At 39.7% G+C, this 23,973-nt stretch overlaps 1 protein-coding gene across 15 annotated transcripts in view; it reads left to right on the plus strand.

Annotated features, from left to right (window-relative positions):
* The window catches only part of PPP1R9A (protein phosphatase 1 regulatory subunit 9A), a 240,395-nt gene that overhangs the window by 206,967 nt on the left and 9,455 nt on the right, over nucleotides 1–23,973 (plus strand). For 5 of the 15 annotated variants that reach the window (XM_024101358.3, XM_024101355.3, XM_065586992.1 and 2 more), the window contains 7 exons: nucleotides 662–819; nucleotides 1,435–1,735; nucleotides 11,270–11,366; nucleotides 11,465–11,542; nucleotides 18,909–19,107; nucleotides 21,344–21,463; nucleotides 23,622–23,645. In XM_024101358.3, coding sequence (XP_023957126.2) covers nucleotides 662–819; nucleotides 1,435–1,735; nucleotides 11,270–11,366; nucleotides 11,465–11,542; nucleotides 18,909–19,107; nucleotides 21,344–21,463; nucleotides 23,622–23,645 — 977 coding nt within the window. The remainder of the gene's footprint in view (nucleotides 1–661; nucleotides 820–1,434; nucleotides 1,736–11,269; nucleotides 11,367–11,464; nucleotides 11,543–18,908; nucleotides 19,108–21,343; nucleotides 21,464–23,621; nucleotides 23,646–23,973) is intronic. The other 10 variants (XM_065586993.1, XM_024101359.3, XM_065586995.1 and 7 more) reach the window with 6 other exon arrangements.

The following is a 23,973-nucleotide window of genomic DNA, read 5'->3' on the forward strand; positions in this document are numbered from 1 at the left end:
CTTTGCGGTGCTCAGGTGGCTAAAAAGGACCAGGCCAGGGGCAGGTAACTTGGCCCTGTGAGTCTAAATTGGTGTAATTTATTTGCCAAGGAGCTGGAAGAAGGTGTACATTAAAGATGGGTGAGGGTTACTTTAATATACGCCTCCTTCCTGTTCTTAGTTATGTAAATTACAATGGTGTGGACTTCCTTGCATGTGGATAGAGTGGGTCTGAGGGAGTCTAAGTTAGTGTAAGTAGGTCTAGTTTACACCACTTTACGTATCACTTATGTATTTGGCACCATGAGATGTTTCATTGTTTTGTATTATGACTGTTATGTTATGACTGATTGTTATGACTTTACAAAATATTGCACTGATTTACTGGGTCTAATTTTTCAATGTGTGCAACTTTGTGCCTAATTTTCATGCACAGTTACTGAAATTGCATTCGTAGATTTGTTAATAGCGTATGCAAATGCCTGGCTTTTTGTACATGCATATCGTTAATTCGTACAGACAGTTTCAATGATTGAACTTGCAGATAAGGCATCCAAAAGTGCATGCACGTTTGAACATAGATTTGCAGATCAGGCCTCTGTGTGTAATCTGACAAGAGTTAAATTGCTAATTTTATCCAAAGAATGTTGTTGCTAAATATCTTTGAATCCTGTTTTCATAGATTTCAATGAAGCAGTCCCAGAAACAGAGAGGCTGGACTCCAAAGCACTGAAAACTCGAGCCCAGCTTTCAGTAAGGAACAAACGGCAGAGACCTACTAGAACAAGGCTCTATGACAGTATCAGTTCAACTGATGGAGAGGACAGCCTTGAACGAAAGGTGAGAAGGCCTTCCCTTTCTCTTATTCATAGGATGATGTGCTAGATTACCCTTGTAATTTGTTTCATCCTGTATCTTCGTCCTTTCGTTTTAGTGTAGGTAGAATGTATTCATCTGTGGCCAACGTATTCTGGATAACAGTCTGAACAGTGTGCAAGCCCTGTCGCCTTGGAGGCAGCACATCTGTTTTTCTCACAGGAACAGCAGAATTCCTGTCTTATTTTCATATATTATGCTATTGTTATGAAGGTCACTTCATTGTTTTCCCCATTTGAACTAACAACGAGCACTGTGCATAGCGGTTCATGTAATTTATATGGGAGGAGAAGCGAACTCGAATCCTGCATTTGTTTATTTCTCTGTGTGAATGACAGTTAATTTAATATCTACTTTTTGATTTTGCTGATCCTGACTCTTGAACCTGTAAGCAAATTATTAGTATGAAACACCTATGTGTGGTATAAAAGGTAACAGTGTGACTTACTAGAACATTGCTTAAAAATATAAAGGCTCTACAAACTGTTGTTAAATGAACGGATTGCATGTTCAAAATAAATGTTGCTCTGATTGGTTGCTAAGTGGCATAACTTGCTTTATAATCTCTTATACCCACAGCCTTCAGACAGTTACAGTAGTCCCATGCACATTTCAAAATCACCTCTGCCCATATGTGTGAGAGCATCCTCACCAGCATCAGATTCTGGTGCTTCCTCCCTCTCCCCAGTGGCTAGCAGTGCAGCCTTCTCATTTGACAACGTAGCTGAAAACCAAGAAGGAGGACAGCAGCACAAAGGAGGTGTGCTTTCCCATTATGCTCGGGGAGACACTCCACTTTCCTCTCCTTCAAAATCCAGTCACAGTTCTGAAACATCTCCTTTGCATCACCCAACCAACAGGAATGTTTTACAAGACAAAGGTATAATTATTTTTTACAAATGAGTCAGTGCGTCACTTTGCTCACTTACATTTATGTGGTGCACTCTTCTTGTTTTATTAGCACTTAAGTCTCTAACGGGCCCTGTTCTCAAAACCTCATGTAGACACCTTGAAGTCGGAAAATAGCAGATCTCTTCATTTGGTGGTAGGTGGAAGGGACACAGATAAGTCAAGACAAGAATTGTTTCCTCTTTTTCCCCTCGAGCTGGTTGAAAAAAGGAGGGGGGAAATCACAGAAGTATTTTGGAATTTTTATCCCATGTTTTATTGTTTTTTTTAATTTGAAAATTTAAAAAATTCAAACATTTGTCAAAATTTAAAAAGTTTCAGTCATCTCCATTTACTTCCTGAGTAAAGCATACTGGACTAGTGCTTAAGAACATTCTCCAGTGTTTATATTGAAATCCGGAGAGGCACTTTAATAAAACTATTAGTAACTCAAAATCTGTGGGTTGGACATTGGTACCTGTGTTTCATGGTGGAGGTTATATGTAGACGAGCATAGCATAGATGTTGTAGTTTTGTTAATAGATGAGAGGTTATGTGGTCTTCTGGATTAAGCAAGAGACCAAAAACCAGGAATTCCTCTGTTCTAAACTCAGTATTTCTTATTGCTTGTTCTGAAGCTTTGGCCAAGTCATTAGTTTTCTAACTCAGTTTCCTGAGATGTAAAATAGGGATAATGATACAGTGCATTTTTATTGTTTCAAAGATTAGTTTGGTTGTGCTGCACTTTGAAACTACAATGTAGTACAAAGTATTACTCCTTTTCCAACTCCAGTGTAGTGCCAATGTGTCTGATTTAGGCATTTGAACTTATAATGTCTCTCTTTACTTAGATCTGGGCATTCCTTAATCATTAGTGAAGCAAAACTAGCATTAATGTCAATGGGAATTCTGTCCAATAAGGACTTATGACTGGACCTTTAACATCTTCATAAAAGACACTCACTGAATTAAATTCACTAAAAATAAATACTTACTCTGGTTTTGTTGATCTGCTGCTGAAAAATTTTGCCATTGTTTTATTAGGAGACAAGTTTTTCCCCATCATAATATGATAGACAATAAGGTCCTCTCCAACAGATTCTTACCAAGATATTGGGTTTGGAAAAGGTAAACCCTAATGTCAGCATTCTGACCTTGACACCAGAAATTCCTATTCTATATCCCTGTGTCTGGTACTCTAATTGTGGGATAGCTAATAAAATGGAGTAAAATTCAAAGCTTGAGTGCAATGTGTTGGCTGATAAAAAACTGTAGTTCTGGGTAAATGTGTTCATTGGTGAAATCATAAGTGCTGCATGACCTCAGTGGAAATCACATTTGATGAGAATTTGGCTGAAACTGATGGCTTTAGATCTCAAAATCTAGTGGAATATGCACTTGCATGGTAAACCCTCCTTCGTTCCTTACTATTGTATTTTTATATGTGTTTAATGACATCATTAATTGTAACAAGGGGATTTGAAGCCCACTCAGTGCCCCCTCCCCCATTGTAGGTCCTGGAACTAATCTATATTTAATTGACACAGAGGTGATATGCTTTTCCCACTACGAACATTATATGAATAGCCAGTGCTTCTGTGGGTAACCAGAGTTTAATGAGTACCGGTATGTTAAAATCAAAGTAGAACAAGTTAGTTTCAGACAGAAACATTTGCATTTAATATGTTCTCCAGTACAGTGATATCCTCAAGTGTTTGGCAGCCAGTGTTCCAGTGACTGCTTTATAATAGCATTTAATTGATTATTAACTAGTCTTAAAAATTCTTATTGTACAGGAAATGGGCCAGTAACTAAACACAGTAGATTCTCTTGTTGCGTTTGTGGTGTGGGTTGAGCAGGGTTTGTTTTAGAGACTGAGAGTACTCATATGTGCATGCACACTCCTCTGTATGTAAGTGGCTAACGACTAAACCTGTAATATCGCACCATTCTATATTCTCTGGTGAATGAACATGGCACCTTTCAAGTATTTGTCTGAAGTGTTGTGGAAAGCTATAGCTCTTAACAGTTACAACATAATGAGAGAGATTACATTCCAAAGTTATTTTTAAGTTTCTTATTTTTTTTAGAATAGTTCTAGCTCAGATTCTCTCTTGGGGTGTGACAAATTTTTGTACCGCAATATCAGCATCCCAACTCTAAAGACAGCAGATGTGGTTACTGACGGATTCTCTGGTGCAGTAAAGCTACTTCTCCTATCCTACTGCTGCTGGCATAGGAAGTGTGGTTCTGGGAAGAGCTAGGCCTGGACATCTCTATCAGCTTCTTGGTGCTGTTAGCTGTGGATGTGAGTTAGAGTACTGCTTTCCCTGAATTTCACTGTGTATTACTCGGCTGTAGCTGAAAATCTGGGCTTTTGTTTACAAAGCAGCCCCCTTCAAAATTACTAGGCATTAAAAAACCAGCCAACCAAAACCCAGTTAAAGTAAGATTAAAACATTAAAAAAATTAAACAAAATACTAAAAAGCCAAACAACATGATCAAAACAGATTATCAAGGAGACATTCGGTCAAAGGAGCCAATTACACCACTGGTGCGAACGGCACATCTCCAATAACTTAAATAGAATCATGAGCACAGAAAATTTGCCCCAGTATTTTTAGAAATATCTTCTTTGCCACCAAAGAAAAATGTAGTATGACTATTTAATTGGCTTAGATTTCTGAGCTACTGTACTATCAGAGAAATAACCTCCCTAATTATAACAATAAAGGAAATATACAAATTGAAATCTTAATTTTCCAAGACCAACATGTAGTCTTTTGATATTTGAAAATATGCAGAATGTTATTCACAAGGTCACATTAAATTATCATATTGGTTTCCTCTGGCCTTAAAATCTATGAAATCTATGAAAGTACCGTTTGATCATTAGCAAATAATATATTAGTAGTTTTTCATCTAATGTTATACAAATATTTTTTGTGTATGACTGGTTTAATAAAACACCTGTATGGATATTGTGTAGCATTCTAGTTAGTGACAAGTTCTGAAGGACACAAATATGAATTTTCAGAACTATTAACTGTGGTGTGTAACCCACTTAAATCAGCCTCTGTACCAGATGACTAGGGGTGAGCTAATGTAACACTGATTTTTTTTTTAAAGGTTCCAAAATCAGTCCTGGCAATAACAGGCTGGTAAGCCTAATTTCAGTACCAGGCAAATTGGTCGGAATATAGTAAAGAACAGAATTATCAGACACATAGATTAACATGATTTAGTAGGAAAGAGTGAACATGGCTTTTGTAAAGGGAAATCCTGCCTCCCCAATGTAGTAGAATTTTTTGAGGGGGTCAGCAAACATAGGGACAAGGGTGATCCAGGGAACATAGTATACTTGAACTTTCAGAAAGCCTTTGACAAGATCCCTCACCAAAAGCTCTTAAGCAAAGTAAGTAGATAAAAGATAAGAGGGAAGGTCCTCTCATGGATGAATAACTGGTTAAAAGACAGGGGAAAAAAGACAGGAATAAATAGTTTTCAGAATGGAGAGAGGTAAATAGTGGTGTCCCCCAAGCATCTGTTCTGGGACCAGTGCTGTTCAACATATTCACAAATGATCTGGAAAAAGAGGTAAACATTGAGGTGGAAAAGTTTGCAAACAATACAAAATTACTCAAGGTAGTTAAGTCCAAAGCTGACTGCACAGCGCTACAAAGCAATCTCACAAAACTGGGTGGCTAGGACACAAAATGACAAATGAAATTCAATATTGATAAATGCAAAGTAATACACATAGGAAAATATCATTCCAACGATGTATACACAACGATGGGGTCTAAATTAGCTGTTATCGCACAAGAAAGAGAGCTTGGATCATTGTGAATAGTTCTCTGAAAACATCCGCTCAATGTGTAGTGGCGGTCAAAAAAGCTAACGGAATGTTAGGAACCATTAGGAAAGTGTTAGATAATAAGACAGTAAATATTATAATGCCATTATATAAATCCATGGTACGCCCACACCTTGAATACTGTGTGCAGTTCTGGTCTCCCCATCTCAAAAATATATATATTAGAATTGGAAAAGGTATAAAAAATGGTGATAAAAATGATTAGGGGGATGGAACAGATTCCATAGGAGGAGAGATTAAAAAGACTCGGACTGTTCAGCTTGGAAAAGAGACGACTAAGGGAAGTTAGGATAATAGCCTATAAAATCATGAATGGTGTGAAGAAAGTGAATAAGGAAGTGCTGTTTGCCCCTTCACATAACACAAGTACTAGGGGGCCACCTGATTAATTTAATAGGCAATGGGTTTAAAACAAAAGGAAGTATTTCTTCATGCAACACGCAGTCAACCTGTGGAACTTGTTGCCAGGTGATGTTGTGAAGAACAAAAGTATAACTGGGTTAAAAAAAGTGTTAGATAAGTTCATGGAGGAAAGGACCATCAATGTCTATTAGCCAAGATGGTCAGAGATGCAACCCCATTCTCTGAATGTCCCTAAACCTCTGACTGCCAGATGCTGAGACTGGACAATGGCGGATGGATCACTGGATAATTCCCCTATTCTGTTCATTCCCTCCGAAGCATCTGGCATCAGCCACTGTCAGAAAACAGAATACTGGGCTAGATGGACCATTGGTCTGACTCAGTGTGTCCAGTCTTATGTTCTTCCAGCATTATGATCCAGGCATGCACATTTACTAAGAGATAATGGCATGCAATCTAATCCTTTTCAGTCAATCTGTCTATATGCAAACTAGTTAGTTTATAATATCTCTTGCATGATGCCAGGGACAGCCAGACAATGGCACAAGTAGGCAGTTCATTTCTGTACTCCATTCAGAAGGTTTGTCCATTTCACAGTTTCAGAATGCAAGGCCCTCATGAACCTATTATCAAGGAGAAGGGCAGGTAGTTTGGCAGGGATAACATGGAAAGTTGTTAAAATGTGCCAGTGCAGTCTATTCTGAAACATCTTATTTTCTCAGAAAGAGACACGTTTTCAATATACACAGAAAGCACTGACAGAATAAATTGTGCCAGATCGATAGAATTGTGTCATGGCCCTTACTGTATCTGTTTGGGGGGGGAGGGGAATCCTTCCAGAAGGTGACCAGGCAGCAAGGTTGAAAGTCAGGGTAACGGAGGCAGGTAGGGAAGCTCCACATATGTGATGGAGTGAAAAGGGCTATTTCTTTTATACTCCGATTAGCAAAATCTAGAATTAATTTATTACAAGTGTAAATCCTTATCTGCAGATCCTAACTCACCAAAATAGTCTAATTGATTCCCATGGAAATTAATAAGGTTTTACAGAACTGGCCCCAAAACATATATAATCCAGCAAAGTCATGTTTGTTTTTCAGTTGTTAGTAACATTTTATTTTAAAAAAATTGAAGTGTGTTTCACAACTTTTGTAGTGTTTGTCTCCCCAATTGTTTCAGGTCTGCTCTTCTTCCTCTCGTTCTTTTTTCATTGTCTTCTCTTCATGGTAGATCCTCAGAGTTCTTTGTTGTTATAATGAAAAATGTACAAAAAATCTCTCTCACAGCTTGTTTCTCCACTTTGAGTTATGGATATAGATGATATTCTAATGCACAAACTGGGCTTCCCTGTACATAGCACAAGCATTTAAAAATCGGGACACAATTTCAAACCAAAGTGAATGCTGGATTGAATATCAACCTGGATTTGATCTTGTTTTGTAGCTGGCGTGTTGGTGTTTTCACTCTGTCACTTTCCTGTGTGTCTGTTACAAACCCAACACACATTGTAGATTCATTCAGTTCCATTTTATTCTGATTTTAAATAACAGTGATAAAATAAAGGGACTAGTCTTGGAATTCCTAATGCTAAAGGAAACACAGCACAATCTTTTCACTGAGAATTTGAAAAGTTTAAAACTGTTAAATGACAGGAATACACAATAAAGACAAAAGAGACAACTTAAGACAATCTACTTTCTATACACTGGGGTAAAAATTGCATAGTAGTCTCATCAGCCTTTGTTGTAGGATGGATTGCTGCTCAAGAGAGTTTGGCATGTGTTTTGCCACTTTGTGTACTACTTTTATTCCTGGGAGAATTCTGCTCCAAAAAATTAAAAATTCTATGTCCAATATTTTAAAATTCTGCATATTTTATTTGTCAAAATAACAATATAATCAGGCCAGTTTCAATTATTTTCGTAATTTACTTCAAAATACCTGTCAGCAAGTATGTCTGTAACAATGCAGACAACAAAAAAGATGCAGGAAATATTTTTTGACAAATAGATTCCTTTCTAGGCATATTAATACAGAACTTTGAGTCATAGTCATTTAAACTACAATACAGAACTGTATTTCCCACAACCCTCAGAAGCAGTGGAGAGGCTTTGGGGAGTCAGAGGTAATGGAAGAACTCAGGGAGAGGGAAATAATTGCTGGCAAAGAGCCTGGGTGTAAACTGGGAGGGTTATTGGGTGTGAATGGGAGAAGTATGGAATGTTTTTTGGTGGGGGAGGAGAGGGATTGTTAGGGAGATGGGGAGCCTCCCCCATGCAGACCCTGGCTTACTCCTAGCCTCTCCCATTCAGTCAGGCACATCTGCTCCTGTCCCCGGGTGTCCCTGCACACCCCTGCCCCATCCCCATATATCCCTGCATCCTTACTCAGATACCACTCCTCCCCTCCGTCCCCATGTCCCTGCACCTCCATTCAGCCACTCCTCTGTTCCCATGTGGCCTCGCACTCCCACTCAGCTACCTTATCTCCATGTGTCCCTGAACCCCCATCCCCATGTGGCCCTGCAACCCCACTTAACAGCCCTGGCTCAGTGCTGTCACGCCACTAGCTCCTGTGGCCCTCCCCCAGTCTGTCCCCCCTCCCACTAGCCCTTCTGAATAGGATTGCCATGTCCCCAGTTTTCGACTGGAACAAAAAGGGATCCTGGCAGCTCTGCTGACTGGGCCACTGCAAGTCCAGTTGGCGGTGCAGCGGGGCTAAGGCAGGCTCTGCGCAGCTCCCAGAAGCGGCCACCATGTCCTGTGGCCCCTAGGTACAGGGGCGGCCAGGGGGCTCCATGCGCTGCACCCCTCTCCCCCTGAACGCCGGCTCTACAGCACCTATTGGCTGGGAACTGTGGCCAATGGGAACTGCGGGGGAGGTGCCTGTGGGCAGTGTATAAAGGTCCCTGGCCCCTCCGCCTAGGGGCCATAGGGACTTGCCATCTGCTTATGGGAGCTGCGCGGAGCCATGGCAGGCAGGGAGCCTGCCGTAGACCCGCTACGCCATGGACTGGGAGCTGCCTAAGGTAAGCGCCACCCGGCCACAGGCTGCACCCCAAACTTTCCGCTGCACCCCAACCCTCTGCCCCACCCCAGAGCCTGCACCCCAAACTCCTCATCCCCGCCCCCATCCTGGAGCTCTCATCCCCACCCACACCCCAACCTCCTGCCCCTGCCTGGTGAAAGTGAGTGAGGGTAGGGGAGAGCGTGCGACAGAGGGAGGGGGGATGGAGTGAGCAGGGTAGGGGCCTCAGAAGGGGGAGGACAGGGTTGGGGCCCCGGGGAAGAGGCGAAGCAAGGATGTTCGGCTTTGTGCGATTAGGAAGTTGGCAACCCTGCTTCTGGACCCCAATCAATGTGACCCCCTCAGCAGCCCCATGTACCCCACACTGTCAATCCTTCCATATCCTGTCTCCCCTTACCTGGTCTCGTGGGCAGGGTGCTGTGAGGAAAGCAGCCTCTCCTCCTCCCTATCCACAGCTGCCTGCCCTCTGATCTGGTGCCACAGCAGCCTCTGGTGGGCAAAAGGTGTAACTGCAGCACCTGTCCAGCAGAATCTATTTTCTGCAGAGAAAAAAATCTGCAGGGGACATGAATTCTGCACATGTGCAGTGGCACGGAATTCCACCAGGAGTATATTCTTTGGCTCTCCTTTTGGAAATGTGATGCTTGTTTTCTGTTTCGGCATAAGGCCAGGTGTCAGATCTTCATGAATGCCTTATGTAAAGCATAAACCATGGTTGCTGAAAACAACTTGTTTTTAGTGTGTGTTGTATTTCTTGGCCTACCACATCATGCTTCATGGGTGGCTTGTACATTGCTTTTATTTCATGAACAAAAAATGCCAAAATGTTATTTCCAGTGTAAAATATTTGTTTCTTAGTTGCTGCGCTGCAGCAAACTATTTTTGAGGAAGCCCTTAGTGATTATGCAAGTTGTTCATACCAGTGCAGCCCTGTGCCTCTGAAAAGCCCCTTTGAATGGGTAGGATGCAGGATAGGGGACTTAGAGGGCAAAGCTGTGCTTGTGATAGTTTTTGTTTTTTGCTTGTATAATGTCAACAGACCCCGGTCGTCGTCGGCCGGGATCAAACCCTGGGACCTTGGGATCTTAACACGTGAGTCTCTACTGCATGAGCTAAAAGACACATGTCTCTTAGCCAAAGCTGTAGCAGTCTCATCAATGTCGAGCTGGTTTAGCTGCCACTAGAGGGGAACAGATTGCCACACCTCGCAGGTATGGGTTACACTTGCTTGCTTATTTATTCTTAATTCTGAGGGCTTGATTTACCCAAGTGAAATCAGGAGTATATGTAATGAAGCCAGTGGAGTTGTTCCAGTGTAGAACCAATGTAAATGTGATCAGAATCAGTATGTGAGACTAAAGTGTAAAATACACGAAGAAATCTAAGGAAACGAATGGCTGATCTTCATTCATTCCCTGTAGAATACTGAGAGACATGGTCAATCAAACCCACATTTGTGTCTGAAATTTTTTAACTGCTATATTTTTTTCATTTTGTTTGCTTTAAAGATTTTACAGCACTTCTGTATAGTCAGTTTCACTGTTTTGACTATAGGGGCTGTTATGTTTCCTCTTTTGTTTTTTTAGGGTTATCACACAGTAACAGAGAGAGGAAAGATATGATTGTAAAATGGCAGAGATTGCCACAGGGTCTCAGAGCAGGTGTAGAAACGGAAGCTATTTTTAACTCATTTTTACAAATTGTCTAGATTATAAGATGACAGTGTCTCCTTTAATCAAGTCATGAAAACAAAATAGTTTATTATCTCTTGGCACTCCCGTCATAAAAATTACCCAGTTCTCCAAAGCTGCTGGAGGCTTTCAGAACAGATATTCAACAGCCATCTTTGACAGTAAAGTATACCCCAACAAAAAACTTGTTCTTGGAAAAAATAGAGATTAGATAGATCCTCCAGGGGTTTAAAAATGACTCATTTTTCATATTTCTCTTATTAGATTTAGGTGTGGCTTACATTAAAACTCAGCTAAAATAAGTCCCCCCCCCCCCCCATTTTCCCCTCAGTAGTTTCTCTCAAGTTTCAAAGCAGTTCATTGAGGTACTTCTTATACCATTTTTACCACTTCTTCTCAAAGAAGGGAAGTTATTTCTGTAGTTGCACCTAATTAAATGAAATGCCCCACTATTTATATAGATATATATAGTGTGTGTATGTACAAATGCACATGTACACAAACTCTTCTAGAGTTACTGTTTAATATCAGATAAAATAATAATGTATATTTTTTTCATGTACAAAGATATCCTAGGTGGTCACACAGGTCCCCAATCATCAAGAACAACTAGCCCTATTATGGGGCAGGCAGAAAAAATAAAGCGAAAGCTTGTGGATCTTGGGTAAGCATTTTTTTATTTAAAAACTAGATTTTTATTAGAAGGGGATGGAAAGCTAAGTTTCAAATGACATTTGTTGATGGTCTCTAATCTTGTTATAGGGCTCCCTTGAGAAGGAGTTCCCACAAGGGCAAGAAATGGAAAGAGAGAGAAGTCATTAGGGTGGCCTGTGGCACCAGGTATGGGTAAACAACAAAGATGCAATCCATCTCATCCCAAAATCCTTGGCAAAACTGTGCTATCCAGGAGATATGAAACCACTAATAGTCCACCTTTCCTGTGTGTATTGCTAAAATAAAGTAATATCCCTGGGGCCAAATTCTGCTCTTATTAGCTTCCAGTTGTTTTTAAGGAGAAATTGACATTGATGGGAGGATATTTTAACAAGTAGCAAAATAATAAGTACTTATACTCTAAAATAGATTGAGCCACATAATGCCCAAGATAGGCCTATGCGCCCATTGACAACAATGGGAGTGGCACATATAGATCATTAGAATTCACACACACATATCTATATAAAATATTAGGGCTGTCAAGCGATTAAAAAATGAATCACGATTAATCGTACTGTTAACAAAAGAATACCATTTATTTAATTATTTTTGGATGTTTTCTACATTTTCAAATATATTGATTTCAATTACAACACAGAATACAGAGTGTGCATTGCTCACTTTATATTTATTTTTGATTACAAATATTTGCACTGTAAAAAAAACAAAAGAAAAGATATTTTTCATTTCACCTAATACAAGAACTCTAGTGCAATCTCTTTATCATGAAAGTTGAACTTACAAATGTAGAATTATGTACAAAAAATAACTGCATTCAAAAATACAACGTCAAACTTTAGAGCCTACAAGTCTCCTCAGTCCTCCTTCTTGTTCAGCCAGTCGCTTAGACAAATACGTTTTACCCTCATATGGCACTGTTGTAACCGGCGTCGCAAGATATTTACCTGCCAGATGCGCTAAAGATTCGTATGCCCCTTCATGCTTCAACCACCATTCCAAAGGACATGTGCCTATGCTGATGATGGGTTCTGCTCAATACCAGACCAAAGCAGTGTGGACCGACGCATGTTCATTTTCATCGTCTGAGTCAGATGCCAGGAAATATATCGCAGAATGTGGGTAAAACAGAGCAGGAGACGTACAATTATCCTCCAAGGAGTACAGTCACAAATTTAATTAACGTATTATTTTTTTAATGAGCATTATCAGCATGGAAGTATGTCCTCTGGAATGGTGGCCGAGGCATATGAATGTTTAGCATATCTGGCACGTAAATACCTTGCAATGCCAGCTACAAAGGTGCCATGTGAATGCCTGTTCTTACTTTCAGGTGACTGTAAATAAGAAGCAGGCAGTATTATCTCCTGTAAATGTAAACAAACTTGTTTGACTTAGTGATTGGCTAAACAAGAAGTAGGACTGAGTGGACTTGTAGGCTCTAAAGTTTTACATTGTTTTATTTTTGAGTACAGTTATGTAACAAAAAACCCTACATTTGTAAATTGCACTTTCATGATAAAGAGATTGTACTACAGTACTTTTATGAGGTGAATTGAAAAATACTATTTCTTTTATCATTTTAAAGTGCAAATATTTGTAATAAAAATAATAAAATAAAGTGAGCACTGTACACTGTATTCTGTGTTGTAATTGAAATCAATATATTTGAAAATGTAGAAAAATATCCAAAAATATTTAATAAATTTCAATTGGTATTCTATTTAACAGTGGAATTAAAACTGCGATTAATTGTGATTTAATTTTTTTGACTGCAATTAATTTTTTTAGTTCATCCCAGTGAGTTAATTGCGATTAATCAACTGCCCTATAAAATATATGTGAGGCCCTTTACCCTAAAAGCTTGACACGCATTTCACCCAACACTGAAAAGCAGCCTCTGATGGGATGGAGGACAGCAGACCTTAAATATATTTTGCAGCAGCCCTATAAGACCGCTTATTTCAGAAAGTGAACAGCTTCATAACAATTTGAAGATGCATAGGAAAATTACATATTAGAATTCATTGCTTAATGAGACACCATCTTCAGCACCTCTGTTCACTCAAACTCAAAAACCCAGAAGTGGCAACACCACACCTCTTTCCCACAGTACATATAGTGAACTTTCCTTGAAGATCTCCTGTGCAAGTACTAAGGAGCTCTGGCCAGATCCCAGACCTAGGTCGTATGGCTGCAGGCATGAAAGGGCGAGCCTTCTTGTTAAATGCCAGAAATGGTATAGTAGAATAATACATTATAAAAACTATAAAAAAACAAACTCATCTAAAACTAACAGAAAGCAACACAAATGCAAAAGAAAAACAATAATATAAATGAACAATCAAAGTAAATAAATTAATCCAACTGTGAATTCTCTGCAGAAATACCGTTTTGACTTGGGCACGTGCACAGTGATTTGTGGAACTTTGCTGACATTCTAACATACAGATACATTTAAAACTTTTTACAAGCATTAAGCCAAAGTTCTAACCTTGTATCTGAGAGGAGGATTGTTACGCTGAATATAATGTTCTAGATTGGTGCACACAACTGCCAGTGATGTCAGTGAGAGTAGCTAGCCATGTCCTATTCTGGGGTAAATCACTGCAGCCCTATTGAAATCAGTGGAGCTACATCTGTTTACAGGACCTGACTCATTGTGTGCCTCTCTAAGGCTGTGTATAGCTTGTGCTATATATTGCTGTATGTCTCTGGGGAAAGAGCGAAATTTGTAAAAGAAAACTGTGTGCAGTGATGCGTATCTGTGAGAGATCTATAGTCTTTAGTGACTATATTTAGCATTTGAATGACAAACCAAAGTGAAAAAAATGAATCTTTCCTTGCCTGTGAGAAATAACCCCTAGAGTAGAATTGTTTTCTTATTTAACTGTACAAAATATTTCTTCCTTCCTGTGAGAAATAGTCAAGAGCAGACTGAGAATCAGTAAATAGTGAAATATAATCCTGATCATTCATTTCTAATAGCCTTTCATTTTTCACTGCTGAATATGCCTGCTTTTGGATTCTGTTGTTGAAGGCAAAGATTGGTATTACCTCTCTCAAAATTCATGAGCTTTTACAACTCTCATTACGCCTCTGTAAACTGGAACATTATTATCACTGTGTAATGTTTTAAAGACTGTTTGTACTTTCCTTTGTTTCTGACTCTAAAGAATTTGCTTCTCAAGATCTTTGGATTCTAGGGAAGGATGCTTTCCTTAGAATCCAAAGATGAGGAAGCTCTTTGAACGCAAGTGACCGATCCCATGACAACATCCTATTATAATGATTTATTCCCATTAGAGCCACTGATTGATGTAGAATTAATCATTTTGTCAGATACATGCTTCATGCACTATTTTGCCATTGTTGGCATTTGTACTGATTGTACTCTCCTCCGTGACCACCACTGGTCATAGATAAATCAGAACTGCCTCAGTTCTGCAACGCAGGTGGGAAGCATGAGCTCTCCTGCCCATGCAGCAGAATGAGCCTATATGTTATCAAGCCCAGCAATGTAGAGAACACCTCTATTCTTCCCTGCACAGCAAGATTTTGGGAAAGATCTGGGGTAAGCTTATGGGAGGAGCAGGAGTGAGGCTGATGGATCTTCCACTGTGTGGATGGCCATCTTTACTGGGGAGGGGGATTCCTGCTCTGCCGCTGTGGGTGGACCTTATGCCAAACCTGGCTACTCATGGGCCTAGAGCAATCAGGCTTGTCTGCTCCAGCCAGAGAACAGCTGATCATTTTCTGCTTACTGTAGTTAAATAAGCTGCTTTTTTTTACGATCTGAAGTTGTGTTATGTGTTTTTATAAATGTATATGGTCATTTGTCCAGCATTTCTCTGGGCAGGCAATAGAGTTCAGTTAGTATGAATGGCCTTTACTTTGAGATATGGTATGGTCAGAAAAAACAACACTTGGGCATTGTTCAGTTCTCATCTGCCACCAACTTGCTTTGGTAGTTATTTACCCTCTCTTTGCCTCAGTTTCTCTATCTGCAAAATGGGTGCAATACTTCCTACTTCACAGAGCTGCTGAGGATTAATAAGTAGGTAAATGGTTGTAAATCAGTTTGAAGGCTTGAAGTGATAAGTATTACTTCCCCTCCTTAAAAATACTGCAGAATGCTAATATATGGGGATATTTGGAAATTGAATTTTTAAAATAAATATGGCTCTAGGTTTTGTACAATCATTATAACTACATCCAAATTTCATTAGAGCAAATAAACGTCTCCACCAACAAAATATACTTAGCTCCATGTGCCTGCTCTGAAACCCTAATGAGCCCTCTTGATCTAGATTGTATTATTCTAAAGTTCGGGTAACCAACTAAAATGGTGTGTATGCATGAAAGAAGAGCCTTTTGAAGTGTCCCAGCCTTAGGAATATATCCACCATATACAGATAAAAAGCATAAGAAAGACAAAAAGAAGAACAGGAGTACTTGTGGCACCTTAGAGACTAACAAATTTATTAGAGCATAAGCTTTTGTGGACTACAACCCACTTCTTCGGATGCATATAGAATGGAACATATATTGAGGAGATATATATACACACATACAGAGAGCATAAACAGGTGGGAGTTGTCTTACCAACTCTGAGAGGCCAATTAATTAAGAGAAAAAAAACTTTTGAAGTGATAATCAAGCTAGCCCAGTACAGACAGTTTGATAAGAAGTGTGAGAATACTTACAAGGGGAGATAGATTCAATGTTTGTAATGGCTCAGCCATTCCCAGTCCTTATTCAAACCGGAGTTGATTGTGTCTAGTTTGCATATCAATTCTAGCTCAGCAGTCTCTCGTTGGAGTCTGTTTTTGAAGTTTTTCTGTTGTAATATAGCCACCCGCAGGTCTGTCACTGAATGACCAGACAGGTTAAAGTGTTCTCCCACTGGTTTTTGAGTATTTTGATTCCTGATGTCAGATTTGTGTCCATTAATTCTTTTGCGGAGAGACTGTCCGGTTTGGCCAATGTACATGGCAGAGGGGCATTGCTGGCACATGATGGCATATATCACATTGGTAGATGTGCAGGTGAACGAGCCCCTGATGGTATGGCTGATGTGATTAGGTCCTATGATGATGTCACTTGAATAGATATGTGGACAGAGTTGGTATCGGGGTTTGTTACAAGGATAGGTTCCTGGGTTAGTGGTTTTGTTCAGTGATGTGTGGTTGCTGGTGAGTATTTGCTTTAGGTTGGGGGGTTGTCTGTAAGCGAGGACAGGTCTGTCTCCCAAGATCTGTGAGAGTAAAGGATCATCTTTCAGGATAGGTTGTAGATCTCTGATGATGCGCTGGAGAGGTTTTAGTTGGGGGCTGAAGGTGACAGCTAGTGGTGTTCTGTTATTTTCTTTGTTGGGCCTGTCTTGTAGGAGGTGACTTCTGGGTACTCGTCTGGCTCTGTCAATCTGTTTTTTCACTTCAGCAGGTGGGTATTGTAGTTTTAAGAATGCTTGATAGAGATCTTGTAGGTGCTTGTCTCTATCCAAGGGATTGGAGCAAATGCGGTTATATCTTAGAGCTTGGCTGTAGACAATGGATCGTGTGGTGTGTCCTGGATGGAAGCTGGAGGCATGTAGGTAAGTGTAGCGGTCAGTAGGTTTCCAGTATAGGGTGGTATTTATGTGACCATCGCTTATTAGCACAGTAGTGTCCAGGAAATGGACCGCTTGTGTGGATTGATCTAGGCTGAGGTTGATGGTGGGATGGAAATTATTGAAATCATGGTGAAATTCCTCAAGGGCTTCTTTTCCATGGGTCCAGATGATGAAGATGTCATCAATGTAGCGCAAGTAGAGTAGGGGCGTTAGGGGACGAGAGCTAAGGAAGCGTTGTTCTAAGTCAGCCATAAAAATGTTGGCATATTGTGGGGCCATGCGGGTACCCATAGCAGTGCCGCTGACTTGAAGGTATATATCTATTCAAGTGACATCATCATAGGACCTAATCACATCAGCCATACCATCAGGGGCTCGTTCACCTGCACATCTACCAATGTGATATATGCCATCATGTGCCAGCAATGCCCCTCTGCCATGTACATTGGCCAAACCGGACAGTCTCTCCGCAAAAGAATTAATGGACACAAATCTGACATCAGGAATCAAAATACTCAAAAACCAGTGGGAGAACACTTTAACCTGTCTGGTCATTCAGTGACAGACCTGCGGGTGGCTATATTACAACAGAAAAACTTCAAAAACAGACTCCAACGAGAGACTGCTGAGCTAGAATTGATATGCAAACTAGACACAATCAACTCCGGTTTGAATAAGGACTGGGAATGGCTGAGCCATTACAAACATTGAATCTATCTCCCCTTGTAAGTATTCTCACACTTCTTATCAAACTGTCTGTACTGGGCTAGCTTGATTATCACTTCAAACGTTTTTTTTTCTCTTAATTAATTGGCCTCTCAGAGTTGGTAAGACAACTCCCACCTGTTTATGCTCTCTGTATGTGTGTATATATATCTCCTCAATATATGTTCCATTCTATATGCATCCGAAGAAGTGGGTTGTAGTCCACGAAAGCTTATGCTCTAATAAATTTGTTAGTCTCTAAGGTGCCACAAGTACTCCTGTTCTTCTTTTTGCGGATACAGACTAACACGGCTGCTACTCTGAAACCTGTCATAAGAAAGACAGGGGGCTAAAATCCTGCTCTGACACCACTATAAAATTCAGGGGGCTTCATTAATTCCAATGGAGTTATGCCAGATTTACATTGGTGGCCGGGGTGCTGAAACAATTTGTATAGTAGGGGTGATGATTGCCATTGAACCAAACTGTAAACCCTCTCTGTGAATGGAAATCACTTTAAGCCAGGGGGTGCTGCTGCACCCAAGTTCTAGCACCGGTGCTGGTGCAACTAAATACAGAATTTTGCTGTGAGATCCGGGGGCAGAGTTAAATACATGTATTTTAAAGCAATAGAACCATTCAGTTCTGAAACAGGCTATCATAAATCCTGCTCAAAAGATATCTCAAATTATAGCCAAAGCCCATGGGCCAAATTCTGGCCTCAGTTAAGTCCCGGCAGCCCCAGTGATTCTAGAATGTAAAGTCTTTGGGGCAGGGGCCCAGACTTTATAACTTGTCCATAAAGCACCTAACACACTTGGACACAATAGAGGTAATAATTTACCCTGTTATTCTTATAACTGTTAGCTTTTCCTCAATGGTGACATTCAGTTCACTCTATTTTTGTTTTAGCAAAGGTAAGCTGATCATTTGATTAGGCTTACCTAAAAAAAACTTAATAAAGAAAAGTCTTTAAAATTTATGTCAGGATACTGATATTACATATAGAGAACTTGAGTTCAAAAACTACCCTTTTCTCCCTTTATCTAATGTTATGTTTTCTGAATACCAATACCTACAAGTTATTTTAGTGTTCAACCATGTTTTTAGAAGTAATTACTCTTTTTGTAATTATGTTATTTTAAATAATTATTATTTTGTTTATTGAGTTTTATAATCTAACGCAGATTGCGGCTCCTCTCTCTTAAACAGGACCACTCGAGAGATGCTGGAGAGCTCAGCAAGCAATGCATCTATATCAGAGCGATCCTCCTCTCTCCCCTATAGCATACCATTCACATGGTATGGAGAGAGTGGCAGGGGATCCAATTCTTCCAGCAACCTGCCTTCATCTAGCAGCTCAACTGAACCGTCCTCTGAAAATCTAAGTCCAGCTAAAAAAGGGTCCAAGGTAGAAAACAAAAGCTACCGTATTCCCAGTATGTGGGAAGCTCAATGCTTCAGGAGAAATAAAGAGCCAATGTGGTAATACTGCAATAAACAATGCATGGTGTTCATTGTACAGTAAAAACCCATCATTTTTAATACTACCATTCCAGATTGTATATACCTTTTTATTCCGTCTCTCTTTTGATGTATGTTACTAGTAAGATAGGTATGATGTGCTGCACCATACCAAATGGCACCAGTGGAAAACAGCATTTTTATTCACAGAACAAATGCTAGATTTGTGTATTAAATTACAGATATTTTACTGCATTTTTCAGGACTGATTGTCGAGGGGAGGGAATATCTAACTCCGTTTAACCTCTCAAAGTGAGATGTTTGCAAACTAAGAAATGTCAATAATGTACACTGTTTGCAATGTTGTTGTAGCCCTGTCGGTCCCAGGATATTAGAGAGACAAGGTGGGTGAGGTAATATCTTCTATTGGACCAACTTCTGTTGGTGGAAGAGATCACTTTCAAACTTCACTGTTAGTTATTTGCCTTTTTTCCACAATAACAAATCTGCCTTTTGCACATGTTGGATATCAGATTTAATTCCATTTCCGAAAATATTTGAAGTTAAAAACATGAATTATTTAAAATATTTCTGTGATTCCTTTCTATGTGCATGAAAGCTTTCAGCATGATAGCCCTAAAATGTATTGTACATAACTTTCCTGTGTTGTTTAATCTGTTTTCATCTGTGGGAAATATTTCTCTAGCAGAATATACCTTGTTATAGCCTGTGCACGTCACTATTTATATTGGGCTGGAAAGGAAACTGAAGTGGTTCTGACCCTCCTTTTCAGGAGTGTGACTCCAAGTGACATTCATTTTTCACATATGCAGTAGCAATTTTCGAAGTTTTCAAAGGCATTTACCATTCCTTAGGGCCTACATAGGAATCTACAAGATTGCAGAACTCTGACTGGAAACAAAATCTTACCGTTATGCGGAGAGAAAGACAAGATTACCTGATTTGGATTGAGCAAAGATAGGGCACATAAAGGCGACACAGGATGTATGTGGGGGGGAGATTTTCAAAGGGACAAAAAGTAGTTGGGTGTACCCAACTTTCATGTGATGTCATTATCCCACTAGTTCTCCAGAGGGACTTCCAGCAGAAAAAGGGAGGTCAAGACTGGATATTCTTCATATTTTTTTTAAAGAGCTAGTTGAAAAACGTGTGGGTATTTTTGTTGTTTGTTTCTTTGCACTGACTTACACTTTTTACATTATTGCACATTCGTCTCTGGATTTGAACACCGAGGATGTGGAGTCTGAATCTGTTTGTTTTTTATTGAACCTCAGTCGCGTCAGGAATTTCTTAATTTTTGTTGTTGTTTTGAAATTGAACTGTTTTCCAAACTCTAATGCAGATCTGTTGCCAATTGTTGTATTCCCCAATGGTGATTTTATGAATTTCTAGGACTATATATGACTCATGGAATTAATATTTTGCTCATCCTTGCTATAGTATAATATTTGTCATTTCATTTTTAAGGAAAATAAATGTCTATTTTGTGGTTACCGTTGCAGCGAATAGCAGCACCTAACATCAGAAGGTCTCCTTTACCTTCTGTCTTATCTAAAGGTTTAGGCAAAGAGGGAAGAACCTCTCATTTCTGTAAGAGTTTATTTAGGGCCCAATCCAAAATGGATTCACAGGATGATTTCCTTGCCTTTTCAATAGTGACTTTCATTTCTCCCTCATAATCCACCCTCTCTCCTACCCATTGTGTAACTGCATGTGCTGTGTTTGTCCTAAATGTGTGGAGGGCAGGCATCCTGGAAGGCTGCAAAGGCTATTGATCAGCCATGAGAAGCAGTGAAGTTGGCAGCCTCAGAAGGGGCAGGGAGTGTCATCTCTAAGTGGAAGCCTGGAAATTGCTCTCAGACATCTTTGTTACTAAGACACTAACCTGGCAAAAATCTCTCTTAAATACATACCACAGTAATATGTTGTTTGCACTGTTTTTGTAGCTGTGTTGGTCTCTCTAATACCACAGTAATAGACATATTACATATTATTTCACAAATCATTAACAGTAATAAAGATTGGGCATCCTTATAATAATTGGTTCAGTAAATTATTGAAATCACTCCTGAACTATGCCAGCCTGGAGGGGAAAAGCAAGTCTCCTACAAGATGTGTGTGTAAGATCCTATGTTGACTTTGACCCATCTTTTTGTCTACAGAATTTCACATTCACTGATGACTTCAGTCCCAGCAGCACAAGCTCAGCTGATTTGAGTGGTTTAGGAGCAGAACCGAAAACCCCTGGTTTCTCTCATTCCTTAGCATTATCATCAGATGAGGTATGTCTCTGTCATTTTTATAATGGGCAAGAGTTAATTTCTTTTTCCAATAGGATTTTTCTTAATAAGTATTCAAATTATAGTTATTTTCTAGAAAACATCATTGGAAAAGAAGTATTTGATTCCTGGTTTGCCTTTTATTACACTATGTTTCATACTTCAGTATGTATAGGAAATAAAATAGGGAAATAACAAAATAAGATTGGATTCATAAAACATGCCTTCGCCACCATTTTGTTTCTGTATATTTTTCCTATATTTACATTTAAGTACATGCACACGGACCAATATACACAGTTTGTTAATGTCATATGTTAAAATAAATATAACTGGGATGCCTTTGAGGGAATATGGAGTGTGGGCTAGCTAGGTTGTAGAGGTATGGTATAGTTAGACCAGCTGGTGAAGCCATTTATGATTGAATTTTAAGGACCAAACTTCAAAGGTGCCTCCACCCAACCTCTGTGTGTGTGATGAGTTAAAAAAAATCACCTGTCTGTGCAGTTTTTGCATATTATTACACGTCTATAATATGTAAACTTTATACCATGCACATTTGCATTCAATTTGTGCTTGGTTTGTGCATGCACAGTAGAGTTCACCTAAATTCTGTGCTGTGTTTTGACCAGAGGTTGTCTTGTTTTGTTTCTTTGCACAAGTGTTCGTGTGCAAAAATTGTGCCCATTGGATTGAGTGCCAAAATTACATGTCACAAACAGATGCTCTGTTTTGAAAATGGGTCCTAAAACGAGCTTGGTAAAGTCACTGGGCCAGCTCTTCTGTGGAGCTACAGTTATTTACACTAGCTGAGGAACTGGACTACTGACTCACTAAGCAGCAGATCATGCCTAGGTTACATGTGAACCCAGATGAGGTGCAGATGAGCATCTTTATCTTTTTATAAACACAGAACCTGTAATCCACTGTAAATATTATGGTGAACTCCATATTTTCTTATGTGAGATACATGCCAGGATTTGCTCTAGAGAGCTTGATTTTGAAACATCTGTTTCTATTATTTTTAGGACACTTACGTTTGTTGTTATAAATATATTACTACAGATTAATATTAATGCCTGCTCTGCATGTGTTTAAAAGGAGATGACTGTTACATATAGCCACAGTTGTCAAAATTTAAGTCTACAAGGCTAGAAGTCCTATAGACACTACTTACTATGGTAGGAGTATTGCTGCTGTTTAAGAGTAGATGTTTACTATGACCACAGTAGACTACTGGGCAGTGGTCATGTGAGAATTGTCTGTACTAATGAGAATAGCAAACGGTAAAGAACTGTTCATTTAGACTCATTCATTCTACATGATCTTTCTATTTTGACAGTACATTTCACTAAAATCTACGTTATTAAATATTTTTGCTCTCTTATTATTTCACATAATTCTTATTTGCTATGTATTTTAGTGTAGATAATACTCTGTATCCGGTATGCCAAATGATAAGTTTGAAAATGCTTCCATTTTTCTTTTTAAGCCCTCTCTCCTAATACTTTGACTTTGCTGTCTCTGCAATATCTAATATAAACAGGCTATAAAAATAAAATAAAATAAAATAAAATAATGGCCTCTCTATCCTCTGCTGCATACTAAATAGCAGCTTCTGAATCAGTCAGTGTGTTCAGTGAGTGCTGCAGAGGACACCTACCCAGCCCTTCTTGTAAGAGATGCTGCTTGGATGAGTCTTTAGCCGTTCACTGCTGACTGCTACAGATCTGGGATTATTAGTGGCACTGCCAGGAACCTCTCCCACAGACCTCCCTGCTGGGGACGACATAACCACTTGTGAGACAAAAGAATGATAAGCAAGGGGTGGGGAGGAACACACATTCTTATTCCACTTCACACCTCAGAAACTGAGGGTCTTTGCTGCTTCCATTGTAGTCATTGGCAAAGCTCCCATTGACCAGTGATGCAGGATCAGGACAGGCCCTAACTAGGAAATTGTGTGCTTTGTAGTTAAGCTGTGAGCATAACCTTTCTGGGTTTGGAAATAGTTTTAAAAGCGCTCTGTTTTTCAATAACCAGACCTGTTTGCAAATCGCGGTGCTGCCCTTGCCTGAACTCTCTCGCACGCTGTTACATGTTCTGTATTTTGTTTCTATAATGCTTTTCTTTCCCATTTCTTTGTTGCTCCCTCACTCAGAGCCTGGATATGATTGATGATGAGGTGAGATACTAGTGAGCTCTTTGTGGTGGACTGTGTGACCGTGGCGTGGCAATTTGTCGTCTCATTTGCAGATTTGCATTTCTGATCTTATTCCGTTGTGCGGCAAATCTCCCTGTTAAAGCACAAACACAAGCCCACAGGTGTCAGCCTTCCTGCTGCAGTTTTCGGGCTTATAGCAAATTACATTCCTTGTGGTTTATTGAGGTGTTTGTGGGGGCTGCATTTCAGAACAAGTACACTGGACTGACTCCGCCGCTGTGCTGAGCTCATGCTTGGTGCAGAGTAGGCAAACGCTTAGGGTTTAGGGTTTATGCCATCTTTCCCCATC

This window comes from Chrysemys picta, chromosome 2, assembly GCF_011386835.1.
Source record: "Chrysemys picta bellii isolate R12L10 chromosome 2, ASM1138683v2, whole genome shotgun sequence".
Lineage (NCBI taxonomy): Eukaryota > Metazoa > Chordata > Testudines > Emydidae > Chrysemys > Chrysemys picta.